The sequence below is a fragment of the Mangifera indica genome, unplaced genomic scaffold (assembly GCF_011075055.1).
Source record: "Mangifera indica cultivar Alphonso unplaced genomic scaffold, CATAS_Mindica_2.1 Un_0037, whole genome shotgun sequence".
Taxonomy (NCBI): Eukaryota; Viridiplantae; Streptophyta; class Magnoliopsida; order Sapindales; family Anacardiaceae; genus Mangifera; species Mangifera indica.
Genome location: NW_025401129.1, coordinates 25,697 through 50,437, shown reverse-complemented (window position 1 = coordinate 50,437; position 24,741 = coordinate 25,697). Strand labels below are relative to the sequence as shown.

Below are 24,741 nucleotides of genomic sequence, written 5' to 3'. Positions count from 1 at the left end.
CTAAGAGGCTTGCACAATCCAATTTTATTCAATTTGAGAGTTTTTTTAAATTAAATTGAAAAAATTGTTTAAAATTTTTTTAAACTAAATCAAATTATTTTAGACTTCAAATTAAATTAAACTAAATTAAAAAAATATAATTGGCCAGATTTAGATTATGATTTGAATTTATTAAAATTCTCCGTAAATATAATATTTAAGAAAATATAGTTTATGGTTTAATTCAGTTTAAAAATCATCGAACCTATAACTCAAATTAAAAATTATTTTTTAATCATTTATTAATCTAAAATAAACTATTTTATATACTAAAACAAATTAAACTATAGTTTTTAAATAATTTATTTAATTTTATAATTTAAATCAAATTATCCATACCTCTATTTGGTTGGGATTAGTGGCGTTGCTATGAAATGGTTTTTCACGCGCAAGTGCATCAATGCCGGTAATTTAGACACGTAAATTTCGTTTATTATATCATTTTGATACATTTTTTATTCGGTAAAGTTTAATATAAATTCAGTCAACATTCGGCATTAAATCATAATCTTTTAACCGGCATGAATCTGTAAAATTATAAAGATAGTAAAGGAGTGAAAATTGAAACCAAATCTAGAAATATTAAAGAAAATGATAATGCAATCACAAGATGTGTTTTGTCGTTTAATTTTTTTTTTTTTCCTGGGACTAAATATATAGACTAAAGCCTCCCTTTTAGTCCCATCAAATATTAGATTCAATTCGAAGACATCTAGTTCAATTATATTGATAATGGAAGCCAAGTATGCAACTTAAATTCGTGATTACAGTAACAAACTATACAACAAGAAGCTGAAAATTGTTTAATCACAAATCAGTGCTCAAGTCATAACTTGAAGTTAATGCGAACAATCTAAGAGGCGATCTCTGAAAGATAACATGAAAAAAGTGATACCGCATCCTGCAGATGATTAGAGCGGAAGTCTTCTGGAATGGGAGCACTCAAGACGGTTTCAAAGCAAGATAGCTGAGCATCTCGAGTTGGACCCTCGCTGATATCTGATAGCAGCAAATTGGATATCTCCTCTGCCATCTTCGAATATGCAACTCTGCAATAAAGATTTGTTCATGGTTAACTTCTTGGCTATTGCCTTTTTAACAATCCAATAACACAAATTTTATTTTCATTATTGTTGAATTTATCTAACACAAAAGCATCTACTCAATTTATACATGGCGAGACTAGTTCAACAACAGTTCCTATATTCAAGCACACACATTTCGGCTTTAAGAGAAGCATGTTTCTCTTACAAAAGCAAACATTGTATTCACGTATGCACATAGACATCTTTTGCTCTTTTCACCAGGGGTCTCTATAGTAACTCTTTTTATAGTGCAGAACACTATGAAGCTACCAATAAGAACTGTAAAGCACAAGGATGTAATCCAACAGCACGCCGTTAGAAGGGTCAACGGTTACAAATGAATTGCGGAAAAATTATCGACAAAAGACCTACCATACTGAGTATTAAAACCATTGACATGCCAATAAGAACGTGTTTGTGATTTTTTTTTTTTACCGAAAGATAACCTTTGTCAAAGGCATTTATAACAAGAAGGAATGAGTTACTTGGAATCTAGGATCCACCATAGATTGACAATACATGAAAGTCGCTTGAGGGCACGGTAAAAAGGTTTTCTGTCAGCTAGTCAGATACTTTATAAGCAAATGATGCACACAAAGAATATTTATTTTCGACAAACCAGAAAAAGAGCAGGGGCAAAAGTAACAACAGTTTTACTGTTCAGAAAAGATGGAAGACAAAAACTTTTTGGATTAGTGGTATCCCCAACACTTGGATAAAACATCTAAAGATTCATGAATGAGATAGTGCAAATAAAACATACAAAGATTCATGCATAAGATCATGCAATGCTGCAAACCCATCTGTTACTTTACTAGAAAGAAGAGTAGACACAGAAGCGGGGTAATATTTCTGTTTCATATGAACATATCTGGGAGGTGTCTCATAAAAAATAAGTCCATCAGGTATGGCCCAATCCACAAGATAATTAACAGGATTTAGTGGAAGGCAAAAAAATGTTGTTGGGCATACAAGGTGTAAGCATTATTAACATTTTGTACTTGCAGAAACTAAAGTTGAAATTGGCTAAATTACCTTGCCTCTATGGGTAATCTACCATCCCAAACTGCCAAAGACTCATTCAAACGATCAAGGAAGTCCTTGCAAGCAGCATTTTTGCCCTCAAGGGATTCCTACAAAAGGAAATACTTTCTTCTGCGATCAGCAGTAACATAAAAGGATAAGTAATAACTACAATTAGCATGGACCATATTCCACAATTACAGATCCATTGCCTGAGATTTCTACTCTCATATTTTGAAATCATCTGAGGCCACTCTATACAAAAAAATTGGCATCATTGTTAACTAAGCCTATCTTATAGGTTTACTATTAGCAGAAATTTCTATTACACCAGCATCAAGTCATAGCTTTTTTAGTACTAAATAAGCTTTAATCAATATGTTACTGACGTGTATTCATCCAGTTACATCCCAGCACCAAAAATAGTGTAGTGGCTGCTTTACTCCTTTGTATGAGAAATATGAAACAGTAGTCCACAAGCGGAAAGAGATATAAAGTTCTTGTGAATCACCAATAGTTCAGAAATCATTATCCATTCATATCCTAATATAGACTTCCACTCCAATTTCAGAAACTTAAGCAAAGCACTGCAAACCGTTCAGGCTGGGATCAAATCAAATTCAACACAACCAAATTATATGGCAGCTCAAATTTAAAAACTGACAGAAACCACAAAACAGAAAAGCCTTGAGCTGAAGGACTAGTATATGTAATGATTTAGAACATAAGATAACAAGATTCAAACATACACCTACATTTATGGCAAGTTCCCTTACCATTTCACTCATAGGATTGTCATTTTCCTGCAATGAACTTCTTATTAAATAGAAAGAAATGTAAATTCCAGCTCCCAAGTCCCAATTCTCAATCTCTGACTTGTGGTTCTCCATGGATGTCACAAGCCTCCACACTTCTGAGTGGTTGCCTTCATAAATAAAAATATGATGCCAATTACAAACAATTTAAGCACTGCTACAGAACATGTAAAAAATTTACGACAGTTTAAAAAAGTATCAAGCGTTTGAGTTATGCAACCAATTATACAGTTTAACATTGATATGTTGTGACTAGACACTCATAAAAACAAAACAATGAAATATTTCAAGACCATAGAAGTGCTAAGATTAAACAAATTTAAGAACTACAGTCTTCAAAATCAGATAAAATACCAAAGGAGAAGGAGGTTCATAATAGATTTATTATATGAAAGAAAGAAATAAAGGAGCACAAAGATGGCCAAGCTGTCCACAGTAAAGATTCTATCTCCCAATGTAGGGACCAAAGAAAAAAAGAAAAACTTAACAGAAGACTCCCCAAAAGTGTGAATATAGTCTGTCAGAAGTGATCTCAAATTCAAATTTGTCAGAACCTGACAGCAATGCATATTGGAGGTGCTTAGTACCAAGAACTCCATGCATGTATGACCCCTAAGAACACTCAAAAATCCATTAGCATAAACTTATTAATTATAACTTAGAGCTTGCCATTTAAATATCACTCTAGAAAGAAGTAACATCATTATAGCCTGTTTCATGTACATGTAAGAAGCAAAGTTTACTATTTGAAAAAAAAAAAAAAGCTTGTGCCAAAATTTATGAAAACATATAAAAAAAAAAAACTGCACAATTCATTGGTTAGGCAGAGGATAATCACAAATTACCTGACAAAAATAATTTATGGGCGACTGAAGTAACATATATAGAGTGAGCTTTTTGCCAATTTGCACATTCAAGATAGTGTTCTAAGGCCTTTGAGAGATCACCGTAGTAACTAAAATAAACTGCCTGCATTCAGAAAAAAGAAACATTTGAATGAGTTGAAAAGGAACTCAATAAGGGAATAAGAACTTCATTTAAGATTCCAAGAGTTTCTCATGCAGAAAATTTGAGAGTGGTGCAAGCAACATTATTTGCTGTAAATTTGTAATATAATTGACCCAAAATATAGTTAAGTTTGCCAAGACAAAGAAGTGTATCAAAATCTTTGATAAATATTAAGTCAAAACAAAACCCAAGGCACATATGCTGGAATCGGTGTTATACCATAGCTTCATGCAGCCACTCCGTTGGAACACCCAAATCCTCAATAAACTGGCGTTGTGATTCTTGTGAGCTCCAGGATTCACAATATTGGAACAAGATTTCTCGAATAAGGGTAGCCTGCAGATATGGATAATCATCATGATGAGGCATATGAAGGACCACATAGATGGCCCAGTGACACTGCCCCTGACACAGCAACTGAGAAATAAGTCCCATGTCAAGGCTTTGAAGATCATTAGAATTGAAGGCACCAACTGCTTCTAAAACTGCACGTTGATGCCAGATCATATGGTAGTCTAGTGGATCATGTGTTGAAGAGAAGGCACTAAACATTTTCTTCAAAAAGCCGAATTTACTCTCACCACTGGCATGAAGAAGCATCAGATAATATGAGAGGTCAAAGTGTTCCTTTGTACCCTGGTGAATAGGCTCATCTATGGGTCCTTCATCAACATAAATTGGAACAGGAGGTGGAGCCTTTCCATCTTCAAGAAGGTGCTGATAAGTTTGAAAAACAACAGGCAATGAGGTGTCAGGTGGTAGTTGATACCACATCAATAAACCTAGGAACCTCTTCCAATCAATTTTAACATCCTGTAATGAGCCATGAATATGGCCAGCAAGCAACTCATAAAGCCTAATTCTATCTTTCTCAATGAAATTGAAGTCCATCCCATTCAGTCGCCAAAGATCAAGCTGACGAGCAATATCAGAACGGCTCACCATGGACCCACCAGCTTGACTTAACAAACAAGCCAGTCTTACGTCTCCTCTGGAAGCAGCCAGTTCCACAGATGAGTCTAGCTGTCGCCCTGTTAGGAGTAAAAATATGTGCTTTAGATAATTTGATTCATCCAAGGAGCTTACTTCCTCTTGTACCCGGTGGCAAACACTCTCTTGCAGCCAATAACTGAACTCTGCCCTTCGAATAAGAGTGAGTGCTTCTGTGTCTACATCTGGAGGACCTTCCTTCATATCCTGCATAATGTCTTCCTCATTGTCAGCAGCCACAGGCTTTGATTGCCCACTATTTTCTCTTTCTGAAAATAAAACTTTTATCAATTCCCAGACCATTACTTGGTGCATCAAAACCAAACGAGCAGAAGAAGATATCCCAGGTACATCCAGCTCTGCCTCTATAATGTCTATATAGCTCCGACAAATTTCTGAAAGCACTAAACGATTTGACACAACCTTTTGAAGCTTCAACTTGAAGGAACCAACCTCTACTTCTTTTGTTTCATGATTCAACTCCTTGTGGAGGTTCAATGGAGCATCAAATGAAAATTCAACAAGTTCCTTTCTCACTTTGTTATTCTCATCTCTTAACACTTTGTCAATTGCAACCTTCTCCACATTGATCACAGAAGATAGTACCCCATGTGAGTTATTAGTACCAATTGGAGGACCACTGTGAACAAGGATGCCATTTGGGCCCCATCCAACACGAAATGATCTACTCATAAACAAACCTGCATCAACAATATTGTGAGAGTGGCTTCCAGTTACTGGTGTCTCATGCCTGAGATCCAGCTTAAACCCATCTGATTTTATTTTCTTTACAGGCAAGCCCTTATTTTGTTGAGTCATCAGAATTGTTCCAGGAGAAGCAGAATCAAAACTACCAGGGTGGTACTCCAGCAAAGCTAGTGGAGGTTTTCGTGCAACAGGTGGACTAGATCTGTGGCTCATTTTCTGGGAGGAATACTGCAGAGGAGATCTTATGCATTCTTTAACAAGGGATGGTTTCTGCCGCAAAGGCATCCCATTGAAATCATCAATCTCCTCTTCTTGAAACATCAACATTCTCATTTCTTTCATCTTTATCGGGTCAAGCCCAAGATGTGCAGGAAGAGAATGAGAAAGCTCAGGTCCCATAGAATCCATTTGGGTTTCTTCATCGACATCATATACCTCACCATTCATCTCTGCTGAATCTTGAACAGGGGTTGCATCATCCATAGCAATATCTTCTTCCTCATCTTCACTTAACCCAAATCTGCTAAAATGGTCAACCAAGAATTTCCATTCACCATTCATAGAGTCAAACGAAATGAACTGAGCGCCTTGTCTCTGCGTACTCTCCTTCAATTTCTTCACAACATCATTTAAATGCCCATCTTTTGAACTTAAATTTCTTATTTGTAGCATCAAAGTCACTTCGGCTGCTTTGTTTAGGCCCTGACCATTTGCAGGCTTTGAATCTTCATCTTCATACACAACTAACTCATGCCTATGGAACTTTACAATTTGATCTAGATCTAGACATCTAACATCAGTGTTCCCAAGAAACTTTACATATCCATAACCATGCCGTCCAACTGTGAAATCAGGAACCCGGCTAGAATAACCTGGATCTGTGACTTCACTCCTAATTAAATCCTCCAAGCAAGGTTTCATGTAATAATCAGAAGACTGCAAAATAGGTAAGACATCTCTGATCTCTTTCAATATCTCATATGATGAGAGATCAGCGTTATGCAAGATCTTCCTTTTGTTGTATTGAGATACATTAGAGGAAGTTCCAGCAGCAGGGCCCATTACATGAATATTATCCGATGAGGTATTTATTCTTGCACTATGAAGTTCACAGAAACCCCCTGATAACATAAAATACAATGTCAATGTAAACAGCATAGAAACACTTTCTACATTAAAAAAATTGTAAAAAAAAATTATATCCTGAGTACATATAACTTTCAACACTCTAACTATCGAAAATGGAAATTACATTAAGATAAATGAATCCAACTTATAAATACATTGTCAAATAACGGTCTCACATTCAACTATCAAGATATTGTATTAAAAAGTTTCAAGTAATAAGTTAGAAAGTAAACCAATTCAGTCTAGAAACCTAACAAGAGCACTGTAAAAGCATGGACTTAATAGCAGACATGCCAAACCCTATCCCCCTGTTTGGCCGCTAAGAAAATTAACAGAAAACAATAGAAAATGAGAAATTAACCTCACATTTTCTTCGGCTTAAAGATAATTTCAATTCGCTTAACTCTGCGACACATTTAACGTTAAAACTCCAAAAAAAAAAAAAAAGCGAATCCAAATTGTATGAAATTTAAAAATCTATGATTACTTATACGTGAACTTCTTTAAGCAACCGATAAGTTAATATTTGACGTAGTAAGAGGAGTTTCCAGGATTACCGACGACCGGGAGCAGAGAAGAAGAAGCCATGATTGCGCCTAAGAAGCAGAGGTGAGAAGGTTGCGGGAGGAGAGTTATGGTTTTGGTTTGATGTTGTTTTCCCGGTTAGCGGCAGTTCCGGTCTACGGTTGAAGTGAAATGAGGATCTTGTGAACTCTGGAAGCTGGAGAATGAGAGAGCATTTTGCAGCCGCAGCGGCGTCTGAACTGAGGGAGGGAAAGTTGCAACTTATTTTGTCACCGGGCTGGGCTTTGAATTAATGAGCCACCCCAAGATTTCATAAATCACTGTGTTTGGGAAAAAAAAAACAAAAGAGATATTTAAGCCCCAGCTCCTTGAAATTACTGTCTTTCCACCTTTATGACCGCCGATCTAGATCCCATGAATCCAGACGAAGAGTTTCATTTTTTGTTTGGATGACAAAGAGTTTCATCTTTTGATTAGACAATGACATCATTCAAATAAAGAGTTTTGTTTGGACAATGACATATCTAAAGAAAACCTTTTGTTTGAATTCAAACGAAACTCTTTGTCTAGGTTTGTCGAATTTAAAGCAGTGACTAGAGAAGTGGAAAGGGGAAAATGTGATAGGTTAATGATGATAGTTTTAGGTGAAAAAAAAAGTTACTAGAGATGAAAATAGTAATCGAATAGGTGAAAAAGAAACTCTTAAATTTGAAGAAAAAAATATAATTTTTTCAAATTGAAAAACTTTAATCAATAGTAAAATTGTTTATTTAAAAAGGAAAATTAATTAAAATAGACATAAAATTTGTCACGTAAACCTTTTTATTCTAATAATACCATTTATCGTATTTCTTCCTACCTATATTAGTTTTTACCATAAAATATTTTATTTTTTAGAGTATACAAATTAAGTTTAATTTATCTATAATGGTTAAGATTTACATATAAAAATCAGATTAAATTTTAATGTAATAGTTGATATTTATATGCGTTTAGAAAATGATAAACATAACTATACAAAGAGTGTGTGTGGGTTGTGCACAAGTGCTAAAGGTGTGTGTAAAATAGGGAAAGGATACGCATTTTTTCAAAAGAGTGTGAAAATATGCAAAAAGGTGTGAAATGGTGTAAAAATATACGAAAATGTAAAAAGGTGCATGAAACTGTGAAAGAGTGCATAAAAAATGTAAATGAGTGTAAGAAATTGTGAAGGGGTGCATAAAAATGTGAAATGGTGTGTAAAAATGTGAAGAGTACGTGAAAATATAAACAGGTGTATAAAAATACAAAAAAGTGCGTAAAAAATGTAAAAAGGTGTTTGAAACTGTGAAGAGGTACAGGAAAATGTGAAGGAGTGCGTAAAAATATTAAGGAATGCGTGAAACTGTGAAGGAGTGCATGAAACTGTGAAGAGGTGCGTAAAAATGTGAAGGAGTGCATAAAAATGTAAAGGGGTACGTGAAAATACAAACGGATGTGTAAAAGTACAAATGGATACGTGAAAATACAAACGAGTACATGAAAATATAAACAGGTGCGTGAAAATAGACACGGGTACATAAAAATATAAACAGGTGCGTGAAAATACATACGAGTATATAAAAATACAAACGAATACGTAAAAATATAAAAGAGTGCGTGAAAATACAAATGAATGTGTAAAAATACAAACATGTGTGTAATAATAATAATAATAATAATATATTATATAATATAATATAATTTATAATATATTATATATAAAGGGGTGTGTGAAAATACAAAGAGATATGCACCCCTTTGCATTGCATTTGCATGCACCCTTTTATATATATATATAATATTATATTATTAATACAATATATATTAATAATATAATATATACTTTTTATATTCTCACGCACCCTTTTTATAATCTATGTACTCTTTTTATATTCTACGCATCTGTTTGTATTTTCACACTCCCATTTGTATTTTCACGCACCCATTTATATTTTTGCGCACCTGTTTTGTATTTTTATGTAACTGTTTGCATTTTTACGCACCAATTTATATTTTCACGCACTCGTTTATATTTTCACACACCCGTTTATATTTTTACTTACTCTTTTATATTTTTACATACCCGTTTGTATTTTCAGGTACCCCTTCATATTTTTATGCACTCTTTCACAGTTTCACACACCCCTTCACAATTTTACGTATCCCTTCACAGTTTTATGTACTCCTTCACATTTTCACGTACTTTTTTATACTTTCTTATATTTTTTCACCATTTTACACATTTTCGCACCCTTTCAAAATAACGCAGTCTCTGCATTGTTATGTTTATTATTTTCTAAAGGTATGTAAACATCAACTATTACATCATAAATTAATCTATTTTTTATATGTAAATTTTAACAATTACGAAAAAATTAAACTTAATTTATGTATTCTTAAAAATAAGAGTTTTTTGATAAAAACTAATCTGGATAAGAAAAAATATGATAAAGATTATTATTAAAATAAAAAATAAGGTTTAATTAAAAAGGTAAAACTACATAAATTTTATCAAAAAAAAGTTCACATGGCAAATTCCGCGTCTGTTTTAATTAATTTTCCATTTAAAAAAGATGTCTGTGGTGAAAGTTTGGAATGCATCAAACCTTCCGTTGGAACGATCTTTTGGCCAATTCTTAAATTATGAGAATTATTCTACAATTTCTTAAACATTATTAGCCTGACATTTCCTCTCCCTATAAATACCGCTCTCTTTTCCCTCTTCTTTCAAATCCAAAACACAATCCTTCTCACTCAGCTACTCCCTCTCTCTGTAAATCCTTCTCAACATCACACTTATTGTTAACAAATAAAAAAACTCATTCAATGGCTACTTTCGGCACTGCTGCTACTGCTACCAGTCAAAACCCTAACAAATCCTTCGAGGTTTTTATTTCTTTTGTATTTTCAGCTTTTTTTTTTCCCTAGCTTCTTTGTGTAATTTTTCTCTAACATCTTAAGCGGTCTTATGAATTTTCCATTGTTATAGCTTGCCTATTTGTAAATATCGCTAGTAATTGTGTTAGTAGATATCCGTCGATATTTTTATTTATTTATTTATTTTTGTATTTCCAGTTTATTTTTGAAAGCTTGCTTGTGTAAATTTTCAATACGATCCTAATTGGTGCATGAATTTAGTGATTGTTATAGCTTGCCTAATTAATTAATTTTGCAATCTGTTGTGATAATAGATTTTATGATTTCATTTTCCTTTGGCTAAGTTAAGCAAATATGAATTGTTGATGTTAATCGTGGTTAAACATCTTGTTGTTGCTTCTCCTATGAAGGGCTTAATTTTGAGCTGAAACTTTGTTAATGATTCTTCCTAGTTTAATTTTATTTATTTTTTATCCAAAGCATTTGTCAACTCAACTGAATCATGAATGCACTCATGTTAATGTTAGTAGTGTTACTTACTGCTCCTGGGATGAAACTGGGAAGAGTATTGCTTGTGCTAAAATAGGTTATACTAATTACTAAATTACAAGTTTTGTGGTGAACACTATTTTTAGAAGCAGCATTGTTGAAAAAAGCTAAATTGTAGGAAAGAATTACATGCATATGTGATTTATTAAAACAATTTTTCAAATCCCCAAGCATGTCAAAATTTTTTGGCATTTTATCCTACAAACCTTAAACATATTTTAGGATAACATGTGATAGTACATTAGACTAAGTAGAAGTGTTATGAAAAACTTAGGCTTTAACTTATATATTCACATTTTATATTCGTCTAAAGTTTAATGGTATGGAAGTTTGGTTCTTTGGTGAGCTTTGTTGACGGTTTAAAATGTACTTTGTGTGAAAAGAAAAGGATTTATGTGAAACCTCTGAATGTCAGGTGGCTCAGCCTCCCAGTGATTCTGTTTCAAGCCTTAGTTTCAGTCCCAAGGCCAATTTCTTGGTTGCGACTTCATGGGATAATCAGGTTGTGGATTTTTCTCTGTTGTATAGTTTATGTCTTCTATTTGTTGGTTAAAACTGCTGTATTCAAATTCCTCCTGATTGAATGATATGGCAGGTACGTTGTTGGGAAATTTCACGCAATGGAGCTAATGTGGCTAGTGTTCCCAAGGCATCAATTTCACACGACCAACCAGTAATTTTAAACCAAGTTTATTCTTATTACAAATCCATTTTCTGTTGTGCAATTCATAATTGCAATTTATAACTTTTGTCTGTTTTTCCATTTTAAAGGTTTTGTGCTCAACATGGAAGGATGATGGAACTACAGTCTTTTCTGGAGGATGTGACAAGCAGGTGAAGATGTGGCCTCTGCTGTCTGGTGGTCAGCCAGTGACTGTGGCCATGCATGATGCACCAATTAAAGAGGTTGCCTGGGTTCCAGAGATGAATCTACTTGTCACTGGAAGCTGGGACAAGACTGTGAAGTAATATTTTCTCTCCTTTCTCTTTGTTGGTCAGTCTTATACTGTTGTTTGCTTGGAATTTCTTGGCTATTTAGTTTAGGCTTATAACAGAAATTGTAATTTTTTCAAGTACTTTAGGTTTAGGACTTGCATACTTTATAAGTCCACATGCTACGTGAAAGTAGCCTCAACTATTTACAAATTAGCTGATATGTGAATCTAGGGAGCTAAATCTAGTTTACATTATCTTAAAAGAAGTAATGGTCAGATGGTAGTTCTATGATCTGTTGTACATGGTGGGATCAGATAATTGAATTCATATGTGTGGAAGGCTGGTGGTTCCACTTGATGCATGTTTTGTTCTGCTATTTTAAACTGTACTAACACTTTTTGCTGTGAAAGAGGTGGGGTGGCAGGGCTTGGACTCTCAAACCATTGGCCTACTTTTCCAGTGCTTAATAATTACTAGTTGATAAAGGGAGAAGGCCTAGAATAAGAGTATACTATTGTGGGGAGTGTGTCTCTCTTGCTCTCGTTCTGTCAGTTGTTTTCTGGTTTAATTTCATATTATTTTGTGATAAATGTTAAGATTTGGTTAATCCAACTGCATTTGTCTTCACTGTGTACTGTTTATGGTTTTACATGCATCTGTTACATGTAGACAGTGTGCTTGCATATTTGAGTTCCTTGTGTGTGTCAGTCACTGATGAGTGTTTGTGATGATATCCAATCTGTAATTAGGTACTGGGACACAAGGCAGTCAAATCCTGTGCACACTCAACAGCTACCTGATCGCTGTTATGCACTCACAGTGAGGCATCCTCTGATGGTTGTTGGCACTGCAGATAGAAATCTAGTTGTCTTTAACTTGCAGAACCCACAGGTACGTTTTCTTATTCTTTGATTGCATTGTTTTATAAGGAAATTCAAACAGGAAACAATCATTGAGAGCAGTTTAGGCATTTGTTATTTTGAATTGTCAGTACTAGTAGCCTAGTTAGTGTAATTTCAGATTTAATATTTTAAGCATCTTATTGAATGTGGCATTATAACATGTAATTACTAGTTGATTTTTTTTTATGACCAACCACCGGTTGATTTTCTTCAAACTAAAAGTTATCCTTTTGGGTAATCCACTTTTATCTTATATAAAAGCCTTATGGAGGTCCTTCAATTGTTCTGCAAAACCTGGTCTAAAAAAGAGTGATTTCCTGTTATCATTGTGGTTGTTATTCTCATTTCTTGTTTACAATATAAATAACGTCTTTTATAATATGTTATTCTTAAAAAAGATTGATGTTGTAATTTTTAGGTTAATTTTTTATGATATGCATTGTGATTATATGTATTTCATCTTTTCTTTTCCTTATTTTTCTTTGATAAAAAATGTTGTTAATCTTTTCAATTACCCACGTCTGACTATGTTTTCAAATTGATTTGTTCTCTGTCTAACTTGATAGTATTGGCCACACAATTTTATTCCTGTATTATAAGTAAATGAGAAACATATTGAAAACTGCTGGTCATTTACTCAGTTTAGGTGCAATTTTATGAAAGGGTGGATGAAAGATATCTTTTCATAAAACACCAAAGGGGTTAAGAGGATGTGAAAATGAAAATGTTTGTGCGGTGATAAAGTTCTAAATTTTTTTAGGATGCCAATTGTCTGAGTTGGAGATTACTTATGACTATATCTTACAAATTTGTCTGATAATGTTTAATGATAACAGACTGAATTTAAAAGAATTCCTTCACCCTTGAAGTGTCAGACAAGATGTGTAGCTGCCTTTCCTGATCAGCAAGGGTTTTTGGTATGTATTCAGTTAATTTTGGTTGTAGTCATTCCCCCTCCTTTTTGTGACCTTTATTTTCACAAGAAGTCCTTAGCTCCTGTTCCACTTTATATTTCATTCATTTTTTGTTTTCCCAGTGTCATTGACTCTTCACTACTTCCTATTTAAGCTTACTGCCTTTGTTTCCATTTCTTTTTTTTTTTTTGGTCCATATGTACTATGGTGATTGGCTAGTCTGATAATTAAAAATTGTGATTTGATTTTTTCTAGGTTGGTTCAATAGAGGGAAGGGTTGGTGTACATCATCTAGATGATTCACAGCAAAGTAAGAATTTCACATTCAAATGCCACAGAGATGGCAATGATATATACTCAGTCAATTCTTTGAACTTCCATCCTGTAAGTTACCTTTGTGCTTTCTGATTTTATTTGAAGTTAAAAGTATTTGGTTGACTGCATTTCATGCTGGTTTATTAAAATTTTTTATTAAATATAGGTTAGCATAGACAATAGATTTTTTTTTTTTCTATATGGAGAAATAACATCTATAGTTAAATTCTATCTATATTCATCCTCTTTCATCGGAAGCTAAACATATCGTATGTGATCTATATTTGCTGGCAATTGTGATGCTGGAGCCATAGTTAATTTTGTACCTGTCAGGTGTAATAGTGCAGCAAAGCTTTACCAAAACAATTGCTCCATGTTGGTTGATAAGACAACCTTTTCTTTTCCATCACTGAAATGGAAATCTTGTGAATCGTGGAAAAAATTTAAAACCATTTGAGGTACTCTACTTTTTACAAAAAAATTTCATCCTTTTACTTCCAAAGTTCTTAATTTTATATCTGAAATTTGTTACTAAATCTTTATGTACTACTACACTTTTTGACCATAAAAAAATCCGACGGAAAAAGGGTATACAAATTGTTCACCTAGACCTGGAATGGATAGTCAAAAGGCAGATCATCTCGAAAAGTATTCTAACTTATGGAGAAAAACTGTTGTATTAGCCTTCACACATGCTTAAAATCATAATCCCTGATGTTAAACCTGGGGCAGTGGTTCAATCTTTGCAATATCTGTTTATCAATCATATAACAAGAATTTCTTGTGTTGCTGAATCTAGGAAATACAAGCACACAGGGTTATATCAACTCCTGCTGTATGAATTTGCTTCTCTTATCTCAAGGTCCTTCAGGATTTGAGAGCTTTCAAGTGCAAAATCTTGGTTCTATTTGTTCATTTGTTATATTATCAACTTTGGACTCGGGGGTTAATCATTGTCTTCTGTTCCTGAGGATCTCATGTAACTGCCTTTTGTTTGCAGATGCATCACACTTTTGCAACTTCTGGGTCTGACGGTGCATTCAATTTCTGGGACAAGGACAGTAAGCAGAGGCTCAAGGTCTTTTCTATTTTCTTTTCTTTATCACTTTAAATTTTCTATATTTTGGCAAGGTTGAATCTTGTTTTGTCCATATCATGCTAGCACATTGTGCTGTTCATACTCACTGAATATTTGCATATAATAATTTCTTTTTAATTATTTCAGGCTATGTCAAGGTGTGGGCAGCCTATTCCTTGCAGTACATTCAACAATGACGGCTCAATATTTGCATACTCAGTATGTCTTCTTCTCCCACTGTCACACTTGTTTACACATGTATAGAGAGATGCAATGTGTGAGGTTATAAACAGTGGCAATTTCATAAAGCTCGCTCGTCTCTCGCCACATTTAGCAAACATGTCTATTATATGTCATAGTTATTAGTATCTTATGATACACGATACGTATCATGAGGTGTATTAAATTAATACGATATAATAGACGTATCATACGATACGATATATATTACTATTATGGATCGATATATTTATTAGAGAAAATGATGATATAATAAGGGTGTATATGAGAAATCTTAAATTTTCAAAGGTGTTTGTGATATTTTCTAAAATGATGATATGTCATAAGTGTCCGGTTCCCGTAGCATCTCGGTACTGAACCGTTGAATTGATGCTGCGGAGATCAATACACAGAGTATGAGTAGATTACATCCCTCACCCCTATCAGGTGTGGGCATAAAACTCCAGTGACAATATTTATGGTATTTGTTTCCATTGAAGGCTTCATTTGGGCTCCTAATATGGATGGTTTCTTGGTGGTCCTCTTTATTATTAATCTGCAGTAACCACTTTAGTATTGTCCGTTATTCTTTTAATTCTCTTATCGTCCTTGACTGAATTGTCTTGATTACTCTTGAAAATTCCTGCAGGTTTGTTATGACTGGAGTAAGGGTGCAGAAAATCACAACCCAGCAACAGCGAAAACATATATCTATCTGCACTTGCCACAGGTACCTTTATTTTAATCATATATTTGCAGAATAACTTGTAATAACAGTAGTGTCAATCGGCTCCATGAGCATGTTTTATTATTATGCAGGAGAATGAGGTAAAAGGCAAGCCACGAGTTGGAACAAGTGGAAGAAAATGAAGCACTTTATAATTGGGAGCATAAAGTGGAAGCCTAGAGAAAAACTATTTCTCATCTGTTATTTTATGGTTTATATCATGGGTATCTTTTTTCCTTGCCGTCCAAGAATCCGAATCCCTCTTGTTCTTTTTGTCGGTAATAGGAGTTACGTTTTCTTGAAGGGTGTCACTGTTTTTGCTAAGATGAAATGACTTTGGTTAGTGATACTCGTAATAGTTTGAATTCATTGTCTTTGTTGATTATGTCATTTGATTGATCTGCTATTCTTGACACGATTAGATCGATGTAGTGTCTTGCTTCCGTTTAATGTGTAATTCTTTGTTGGTAATTTTTTCTAATCATAAGCGTAATCGCCATGGGAAGAAAATCCCATATTTCTAGAGCTTCTATTACTAAAAGGCTGTATGGTTGTAACACATTCAAGAATAAAAAAACAACTAAAAGTTCAAAAGGGTAATTTTGGGGTGCTTCTGTTTCAAGCTTTCTCAAAAGCACCTTGAACTCATTTGAGTTTAAACTCAATTCGATTTGTATATAATAAAGTTTGAACTCGGGCTCGAGCTCGTTGCAGCTAAGCTTAAACTCGGTTTAACTTGTTTCGAGTTTGATCATTTAATTAACTCGTTATTAAAATGACGTTGTTTTAATCGTTTTGTATCAAAAATTTTAATTCGTAAATTTGACAAGTAGTTCGAGCTTGAAATTATTGGCTCAAGCTCACTCGAACTTATATACGATTGGCTCGTTTTGGATTCATTTGAACTGATTTTAAATAAACTCGATTCGAATTCAATATTAGATAATATATTTAAATATATATCTATTTATATTCTTAAAATAAATACACATAATATTATTATTAAAAATAAAATAATATTTAATTATATAATAATTACCATCTTAATATAAAAAATTGTGCATGCTCAACTTCTTTAAAAAAACTCTGAAACATTATTTGCTTAATTAAATTCATTTCCACAACGTAATCAGAGTTGAACGTACCTTAATCCCGTAAATAAAAAATTAAAAAAAATGGCAAACAGTTGTACTTGCTTCAACTTTCAACAAAAGCTCGTTTATAAATAAAAGCTGACTATCTTCGTTTCAAAGGAGTAAGTTTAATTGGTTGACATTTAAGAACAATCCAGTTCCTTGCCTTCGTTACAATTCTCATACCTGTAATCACGTTTCATTTCATCTGAATGCATGTTTGTATTCTCAAACTACTCATTTTCCAGGGGAAAGTTCCCATCATTATAAGATAAAACTAAACAAGAAAGTCACTCAAATATTCATTATTATTTCTCTTGACAATTTCAAAAACAAACAAAGTTGAATTATTAGCATTCTTTTGTGTTTCTCCTTCAAAAATAGATTATAGCTGTAAGGCCCCATCCCATTTCAGTATTTTATGAATTAATCTCTTACTCATCTCAACAATCGAGTTTAATTCGAAGACGCATTTTGAGCTTTGTTATTTGAGGTAGATAAAAAATAATTACACGAGCTCCTGTAATTCAGAGATTTTGTATGTTTTGTCATTTAAACTATCTTCTAAAAAATAAATTCAAAACATAAAAATTTGAGATATTCTATTACTTTAATTTTGGGAAGGAAAAAATGACCCACCTGAGATCATTACAAATTATGAAAATTGAGGTAGGAGTCTCAATCACAAGGCTATACATTAACTGTAATCCACAAAATTGGAGGACAAAGATTGATGGATGGATGGATGGGTCCAATAATTATGCAACTTTTTAAGGTTTTTACATGCATGAAATGAAATTAAGTGCATTACACAAGTCCTCCATTCTTTGAGTAAATGTCTAGAAAGGGAAGACAGAAATTTTTTATGCTTTTTTGTAGTGTGTTTAGGGTTATATATGATTATCTTCATAGCATGCGTAATCTTTACTACCTTTATCTTTCCTCTATTACAAGTCTTAAATGGAAACCCTTTTAGGTTTTGAGCCTTCTGAAAATCTTTAAGCTTCAATTTTTTGTATCAATTCAAGATTTAGTATGTTTTTTATTAATAAATTATTTTTGAGCTGTTGATGCTAGATTTTTGTTTATTTTTGTTCCTTGAACATGCAACAAAGTATGCTGAGCAATTCCTAATTGTTTTTTACTTGTTACAAAGAGATAGATTGCTTTGTTTTAGAATTTAATATTTCTATTCAAGTTCTTTACAATCATTAAACAAGGTAAATCAAAAATTTGATTTTACTATGTTTTCAAAAGAGATTTGAATTCATACTTTCTTATACATGAAATCAACTCTTTTATTATTCAAACTACTCTTCGAAGATTATTCAAGTTAAGTGTAATGGTAGGAAATAAGATTATAAAATGCATTTATTTCAATACAAATTATGTAAGTTATTTTCTTTTCTCCATGTTATTAATCAATTTTAAAAACAATAAAACTATGAGTATCTACTTTAAATATATAAATAGGTACATCTTTGATATTTGACACCATCTTATGAAGTGATTTTGAATTAAAGATAAAGAAACACTCAATCACGTAATAACACATATATGTGTGTACTTATTTGTGTATTCAAAATACGTACACATAGTATTGCTTAGTGGTGAATTATATGACAATGTAAGAGTAGTACCTTGTAATTTTGTATGAATAACATTTCAATAAAATTATGAGTACACACTTTCTGTATATAATTCGGATACACAAATAATGTGTCATCATGTGATTAAATAATTTAAAAATAAAAATAAAGTAATATCTAATTATATGATAATATATTATTTATATAATCAAATTATATATAAAAAAATGTGTATATATAATATTATTTAGGAAAGATAATATTAGTTTAATTTATTACCCTTTTATTACTTTTAGAAAAGGTCCTCTAGTATGCATGGATGAAGTAGGGAGGCAATATAATTATGATTTATGCACTTGATTAGAAATGTTCATGTGAGGTTGAGGCACAAATGACTTGAGAGATGGCAATAAGGCTTCAAAATATTAGTGATATTCTCTTATTGTCCTCCAATTTGGGGGGAAAGATTCCATATACCTTTTTAAGGTAGCTTATTTATAAACATTTAAAAAAAAAAAATTTAGGATTCCGATAATACCACTCTAAGTTAAGTTGAATTGTTCATCATATTTGTGTGAATTGTATTAAAGACACAAAAAAAAAATAAAAATCATTAGGATAAATGATAAAACCTCAAGCAGTTAGTTTCAACCCTACCTTTTTCTTGTATAATATAATTATATATATATATATTTTTTTTGTATATAATTTATTTATAAAAATAATGTATCATCATATAATTTAATAATTTTAAATTAAAAATAAAATAATATTTAATCTCATGATAAGACATAATCTATATATATAAATTATGTATTAAAAATATATACTCTTAAATAAATGACATTTTTGTAATGAATTTGGTGTTGATTGATGCTCTCATCCTTTAACACCTTGCCCCCACTGAGGGGCACCCATTACTCCTTGTCTAAATCCCTTGCTTCTGCAAATTTACACTACATTGGCAATAGTAGGGGAAAATTAAAGTATTTAGTCATTATAAGTATTATTTTTATGATTTTAATAATTAATTATTTTTATTTTTATTAAAAATAAGTAAATTTATGAATTTATCAAGAGGTAAATGATTGTTAAATGTTTATTTTCCGTCATTAAAAAATTTTAACAACGAGAAAAATCTTGTCATCATCTGTTATTATAGTTTTACTCGTTAAAAGTATTCACATTATTAATAATTTTAACGATAAACAATAATAAAGGTTTTCTTGTCATTCAAACTTTTTAATAACAGTAGATAAACTTTTAATAACTATTTTCTTCATATCAAAATTATAGATTTATTTAGTTTTAATAAAAATATAAATAATTAACTATAAAAATAATAAAAATAGTATTTATAATGCTTAGATATTTATCCGGTTATTATTATTATTTTTTGCTATTGAAATTTTTTTTTTAATAGTGTTAGCCATCCCACCCACAACACCTCCCAAGAGATGACAAAGGGTAAATAAACTTTCGGGAGAGTGGTAGTTGCAAAACGCTGAAGCAAATAATTGCAGGCATGTGATGAGAAAGGAGCCGAAGATGAAGAAGACAAATGAGTGCAAAATTGATGTCAAACAGCTTGGCTTGTCTACTAATGCAAACATAAATGGAACAGCTTGTCAAATATAGCAGCTAATGCCCTAGAAAGACAGAAAAGATAAGCAACAAAGCAAATGGAATGGCATGGCATGGCATGGGCTTGAAAATTACATCAATCATGTATTTTTTGTCTTCAGTTCACATTGTGTCATATGGGTAGGGCTCCCATGTTTAGTATTTGTGATGTGAGCCACATACCCATGTGCACTAACAAAATTAAATCACACCCATTTCAATTTCCCTACGTGCACAAATAATAAACACAAATTTAAATTTAAATAATAATATGTTATTATATAATTAAATAATTTTTAATTAAAAATAAAATAATACTTAATTATATAATGACATATCACTATTTATATACGTAATACTACTCATACTATTTTTAATCTTTAAAAATTCTCAAATTTTATCTAATTTTCTGACCTATGACTTTATTATGAAGAAAGGTATATAGGAGTCTGAAATGGATAAACTCTATCAGACTAAATATGCTTTCAAATAAAGAAATACATGGGTGGTGAGATAAATTAATTTATTTCATCTTTTCAATGGAATTCTTGTAAAAACAGAAGGGCAAAAAAGAAGTGTTTAACCCATCACTAAAAGCAAAGAGAAAAGTCTAAAGACTAAAATTCCCTTTGTGGGCTCCCTTGTGTCATACAATTTTTAATGACTGAAAAAATATGCAAGGAGGTCGCAACATAAGGCCTATATAAACACCTTCAACTTAGTCTGTCAAATCCCCCCCCTCTCCTTCAGCCTCGTTAACACAGTAGGACATCAAAAGCCTTTGAAACGTTTCGTTTGGCTCCACCATGGCTAGACCACAACAACGCTTCCGTGGCGTCCGTCAAAGGCAGTGGGGCTCTTGGGTCTCCGAAATCCGCCACCCTCTACTGTAATTCTCTCTTCTACGAACTTATTTTGAATTGTCTTTTTAGAAACGTTTCCTAAAATTACGATCTGCTGTAAATGAAGTTAAAGAATGTGACATTTTCATCCAAGATAGAACCCCTTTTTATACAGTTTGACGTTGTTCGTATTGCTTGAAACTGTACTGAGAGAAACGTTTTGTGTGTTTTTTTTAACCCACAGGAAGACTAGAATATGGCTGGGCACATTCGAAACGGCGGAAGATGCGGCAAAAGCATACGATGAAGCGGCAAGATTGATGTGTGGGCCACAAGCACGAACAAATTTTCCATACAATCCAAACGACTCACAATCTTCATCATCAAAGCTTCTCTCAGCAACTTTGGTAGCTAAATTACATAAATGTCACATGGCATCCCTCCAACTGAACAAAAAAAACCTGAAAAAAGAGCAACACCATCAGCCAGAACATGCACCATTAGCCGGAAAAACCATCGACACCAGCCCCGAATGGCCGGAGACGAACTGGGGTGGCGCCGGAGAAGCCCACATGAATCAAAGTTCTCAACTTGAAGAAGATCACATAGAACAAATGATACAAGAGTTGCTTGACCATGGATCCATTGAACTATGTTGCAGTGACAATTCAACATAAAAACAAAAAGAAGGTTGTACCAGTATTGAATAGCTAATGCTGAGTTTTTCTTGTTTTGGTTTGAAGTGGGGAAAGAACCCATGGATAGATAGAAAATGATAAACGTTAATGTAAATATGAAAGCTGATTTAGCCGATGCGGTTGTCGTCCTGTCACTGTCTCCCAAGCTTTATCCGTCCAATCAATCTGAGCAGATTCCAGATAACCCAAAAAAAAAAAAAAGGTAATTTAGATTTGGATAGAGTTTGAGTTTGGTAGTATGAATGCATTCATGTGAATGACTCAAAAGCAAATTAGTCAGATGCCCATGCTGACATTAAAGATCAAAACTTTTTGATGAGAGAGAGATTTCTGATTTGATGTGAACAAGTTATGCTTCAATTCCCTTCTTCTTTTTGTCTTTCCTGCACATGAATTTAGAGGAGAGAAAGGAATCCAAATCTTGAAGAGTTAAAGTTTCAGGGCTCTTTTAGATCCTTAGAAAAAGAATTAGAATATTATTCAAATCTATGTTGAACTTTACCACTAAGTATTACATAAGCCTAAATTAATAATTGTCCAAATCAGGATTATTAGTAACTTTAGATAAGTCTTTTATAATATGATATAATATATAGATAAAAAAAATGTATATCTTTTGATGTATTGAATTAATATAATACAACAGACATATTATACAATATGTTATATATTTACAATACGATATATATTACCAATATAAATCGATATACTTTTTTAAAGAAAATAGTGATATAATAAGGGTGTGTATATAAAATTTTAAATTTTTAAAAATATTTATAGAAACGTGTCAACTAATTTTTTTTATTATTTAATTATATAAATGACGTTTCATACAATATAATATATAATATATAATATAAAAAATTAAATTTTAATATATAATATAATGCACGAGTAGTTTAAATTAAAGAGAATGAATCATTTTCAGGTGTCCATAGCTGGGAAGGAAGACTAACAATTAAAAAATGCAATAATAAGGTGCCAATCCAAATTATTCCAACAATTTTTCTCTGAACCGCGATAAATACCTTTTGATTTATGAGAACACAACAATTTGAGGGTCATTTTCATGAGCAGGCAAGAAAACATTGCAATATTAGAAAAATATTTTCCTGAGGTTGCTGTTTTGGACAATTTGTTCAGCTGTGTTTCCATAAATTTATTGTAAGTAAATTTTGAAGTAATGTGAACAAGATTTGAAGGATTGGATAGAGTGTTGATGATGGAGTTCTTTTGAATATACAAATAAATATATATATTTAATATATATTATTATATAATTTGATGATGATAAATTAATAATAAAAGTAATATCTAATTACATGATAATATATATAAATATATATATAAAATAAATATATATAGTATTACTCTTTAAATAAACATTCCTGTTAACTTTATAAAATTGAAATGAGAATTAACAAAGCTTTGGGATCGGGATTTAGACTCATTTTATTCCTTTAGAAATATCACTTTTAAACCCTAACTATTTTTTTTTTTCTGAAACCTCGTTAAATGGTAACTTTCAATAAATAAAATTATTATGTTAGAGTTTCAGAGAAATGTTTAACTAATATATAAGAGATTATTAGTTCCCTTAAAGGTAAAATAAATGAAAATTTTATACTATATCTTTTATCTAGATCATAACCTGTGGACTATACTGGATTATCTTTATTGATCACATTAAATCTATTTATAAAACTTTAATTAGATAATTCAATTATCCAGTTTTAATTAAATCAAAATTATAATTATTATTAATCAATATCTGAAAATGTTTCTAACATAGAAATCAACAATTGTTAGAATCTCGAACAAAAATGGACAAAAGTCTTATATTATTCCAAGAAATTTTAATACCTATGAAAGCTGATGTTAATAATTTAAAAAATATAAAATTATATGTATAATTTTATACATAATTTTATATATAAATAATAATTTGTCATAATATAATTAAATATTATTTTATCTTTAATTTTTTATTATTTTATCATATATTAATATATTTTTATTTATATATAAAATTATAATAAAAATTTATATATATAACATTATTTTTTTTAAGACGGCGAGTGATGAGCTATATTGTTGTTTAGATAAAAGGAGATATAACATCACCTATTCCTTCTTCAAGTGAATAAATTAATATTTTTAAAATCAAACCAAGTACTTTATTAAGTTATAATTCGATCAATTCAATCAAATTATTAATTGATTTAATCTATTACCAAATTATTATATATATTTTTAGAATAATATTAAATATTTACGACATTTTTTAAATATAAAACATATAAAATATAATTTTAAATATGTATTATGCAAATCCGATTTTGTTGGGTTTAGATATTTTTTTTGGTACAATAAGTTTATTAAATTTGACCCAATTTCAAATAAATCAATATTTATATATAAACTGAACTAAATTGTGCAACCACATTAGATTATAGACAAGTTCATGATTTAATTGATCAAATTAATCAATCCGATCTGAATAAACCAAATAATAATATTAGGATTATCTAGGCAATAATTTATTAATTGGTTATTACCATTAAACAAAAAAAAAAAAAAAATGATTTATCTGTAATTTTACTACGTATTGACAAAATCAACATCTGATTTCCACAACTTCGCGCCATCCATGGAAATGTGTCAAATGGAGTGATGAAGCACAGCCCAACAATGTCCAAGCAAAAGGCAGAGATCAAACAGACAAAATCTGCTTGGTCAGTGAGGGAGACAACATGGCAGCCGCAGTGAGAATACAGAAATAAAGAGCGAAAGCGAATGACCTGGGCTACAGGGTCCAGGTCCTTCGCTCTTGTCAGGTTTATTCTTGGCAACCATTTCCTTATAAACACACAATTCTGTTAACACTCCACTATTAGATTCATACTGCTCAAAACAGAAAACTGAATAAACAAGAAAAAACTACGTGTTTAAAAATCGAATAGTAGTGTTTATCTTTTGTTGTTTCGTTTTGAAGAT

At 31.8% G+C, this 24,741-nt stretch overlaps 3 protein-coding genes across 3 annotated transcripts; 2 read left to right on the top strand and 1 right to left on the bottom strand.

Annotated features, from left to right (window-relative positions):
- Nucleotides 1–735: 735 nt before the first annotated feature.
- Nucleotides 736–7,795, bottom strand: LOC123206463 (nuclear pore complex protein NUP96-like). The gene is made up of 6 exons (XM_044623681.1): nucleotides 7,354–7,795; nucleotides 4,190–6,789; nucleotides 3,808–3,931; nucleotides 2,924–3,072; nucleotides 2,160–2,257; nucleotides 736–1,088 (listed from the first exon to the last, which is right to left on the bottom strand). The coding sequence occupies exons 1-6, from the start codon at nucleotides 7,382–7,384 to the stop codon at nucleotides 893–895; spliced, it is 3,198 nt and encodes a 1,065-aa protein (XP_044479616.1). The 5' UTR covers nucleotides 7,385–7,795; the 3' UTR covers nucleotides 736–892.
- A 2,163-nt stretch (nucleotides 7,796–9,958) lies between these two features.
- On the top strand, nucleotides 9,959–16,330 carry LOC123206442 (protein RAE1-like). Its single transcript, XM_044623644.1, has 11 exons — nucleotides 9,959–10,228; nucleotides 11,184–11,270; nucleotides 11,364–11,441; nucleotides 11,540–11,733; nucleotides 12,454–12,595; nucleotides 13,443–13,523; nucleotides 13,776–13,904; nucleotides 14,836–14,913; nucleotides 15,061–15,132; nucleotides 15,782–15,862; nucleotides 15,952–16,330. Exons 1-11 carry the CDS (start codon nucleotides 10,169–10,171, stop codon nucleotides 16,000–16,002), a joined length of 1,053 nt encoding a protein of 350 aa, XP_044479579.1. The 5' UTR covers nucleotides 9,959–10,168; the 3' UTR covers nucleotides 16,003–16,330.
- Nucleotides 16,331–20,822: 4,492 nt separating this feature from the next.
- Nucleotides 20,823–21,859, top strand: LOC123206444 (ethylene-responsive transcription factor ERF003-like). The gene is made up of 2 exons (XM_044623646.1): nucleotides 20,823–21,093; nucleotides 21,291–21,859. Exons 1-2 carry the CDS (start codon nucleotides 21,011–21,013, stop codon nucleotides 21,721–21,723), a joined length of 516 nt encoding a protein of 171 aa, XP_044479581.1. The 5' UTR covers nucleotides 20,823–21,010; the 3' UTR covers nucleotides 21,724–21,859.
- The last annotated feature ends 2,882 nt before the right edge of the window (nucleotides 21,860–24,741 follow it).

Bases quoted from the DNA above. Each gene is read 5' to 3' on its own strand.
- LOC123206463 (XM_044623681.1), bottom strand. From the start codon at position 7,384: ATGGCTTCTTCTTCTCTGCTCCCGGTCGTCG. The intron at 3,073-3,807 runs GTAATTTGTGAT...TTATTTATGAAG, and splicing joins CCATAAATTATTTTTGTCAG to GCAACCACTCAGAAGTGTGG. The intron at 2,258-2,923 runs GTAAGGGAACTT...TTCCTTTTGTAG, and splicing joins ACAATCCTATGAGTGAAATG to GAATCCCTTGAGGGCAAAAA.
- LOC123206442 (XM_044623644.1), top strand. From the start codon at position 10,169: ATGGCTACTTTCGGCACTGCTGCTACTGCTACCAGTCAAAACCCTAAC. The intron at 13,524-13,775 runs GTATGTATTCAG...GATTTTTTCTAG, and splicing joins CTGATCAGCAAGGGTTTTTG to GTTGGTTCAATAGAGGGAAG. The intron at 14,914-15,060 runs GTCTTTTCTATT...TAATTATTTCAG, and splicing joins ACAGTAAGCAGAGGCTCAAG to GCTATGTCAAGGTGTGGGCA.
- LOC123206444 (XM_044623646.1), top strand. From the start codon at position 21,011: ATGGCTAGACCACAACAACGCTTCCGTGGCGTCCGTCAAAGGCAGTGG. The intron at 21,094-21,290 runs GTAATTCTCTCT...TTTAACCCACAG, and splicing joins GAAATCCGCCACCCTCTACT to GAAGACTAGAATATGGCTGG.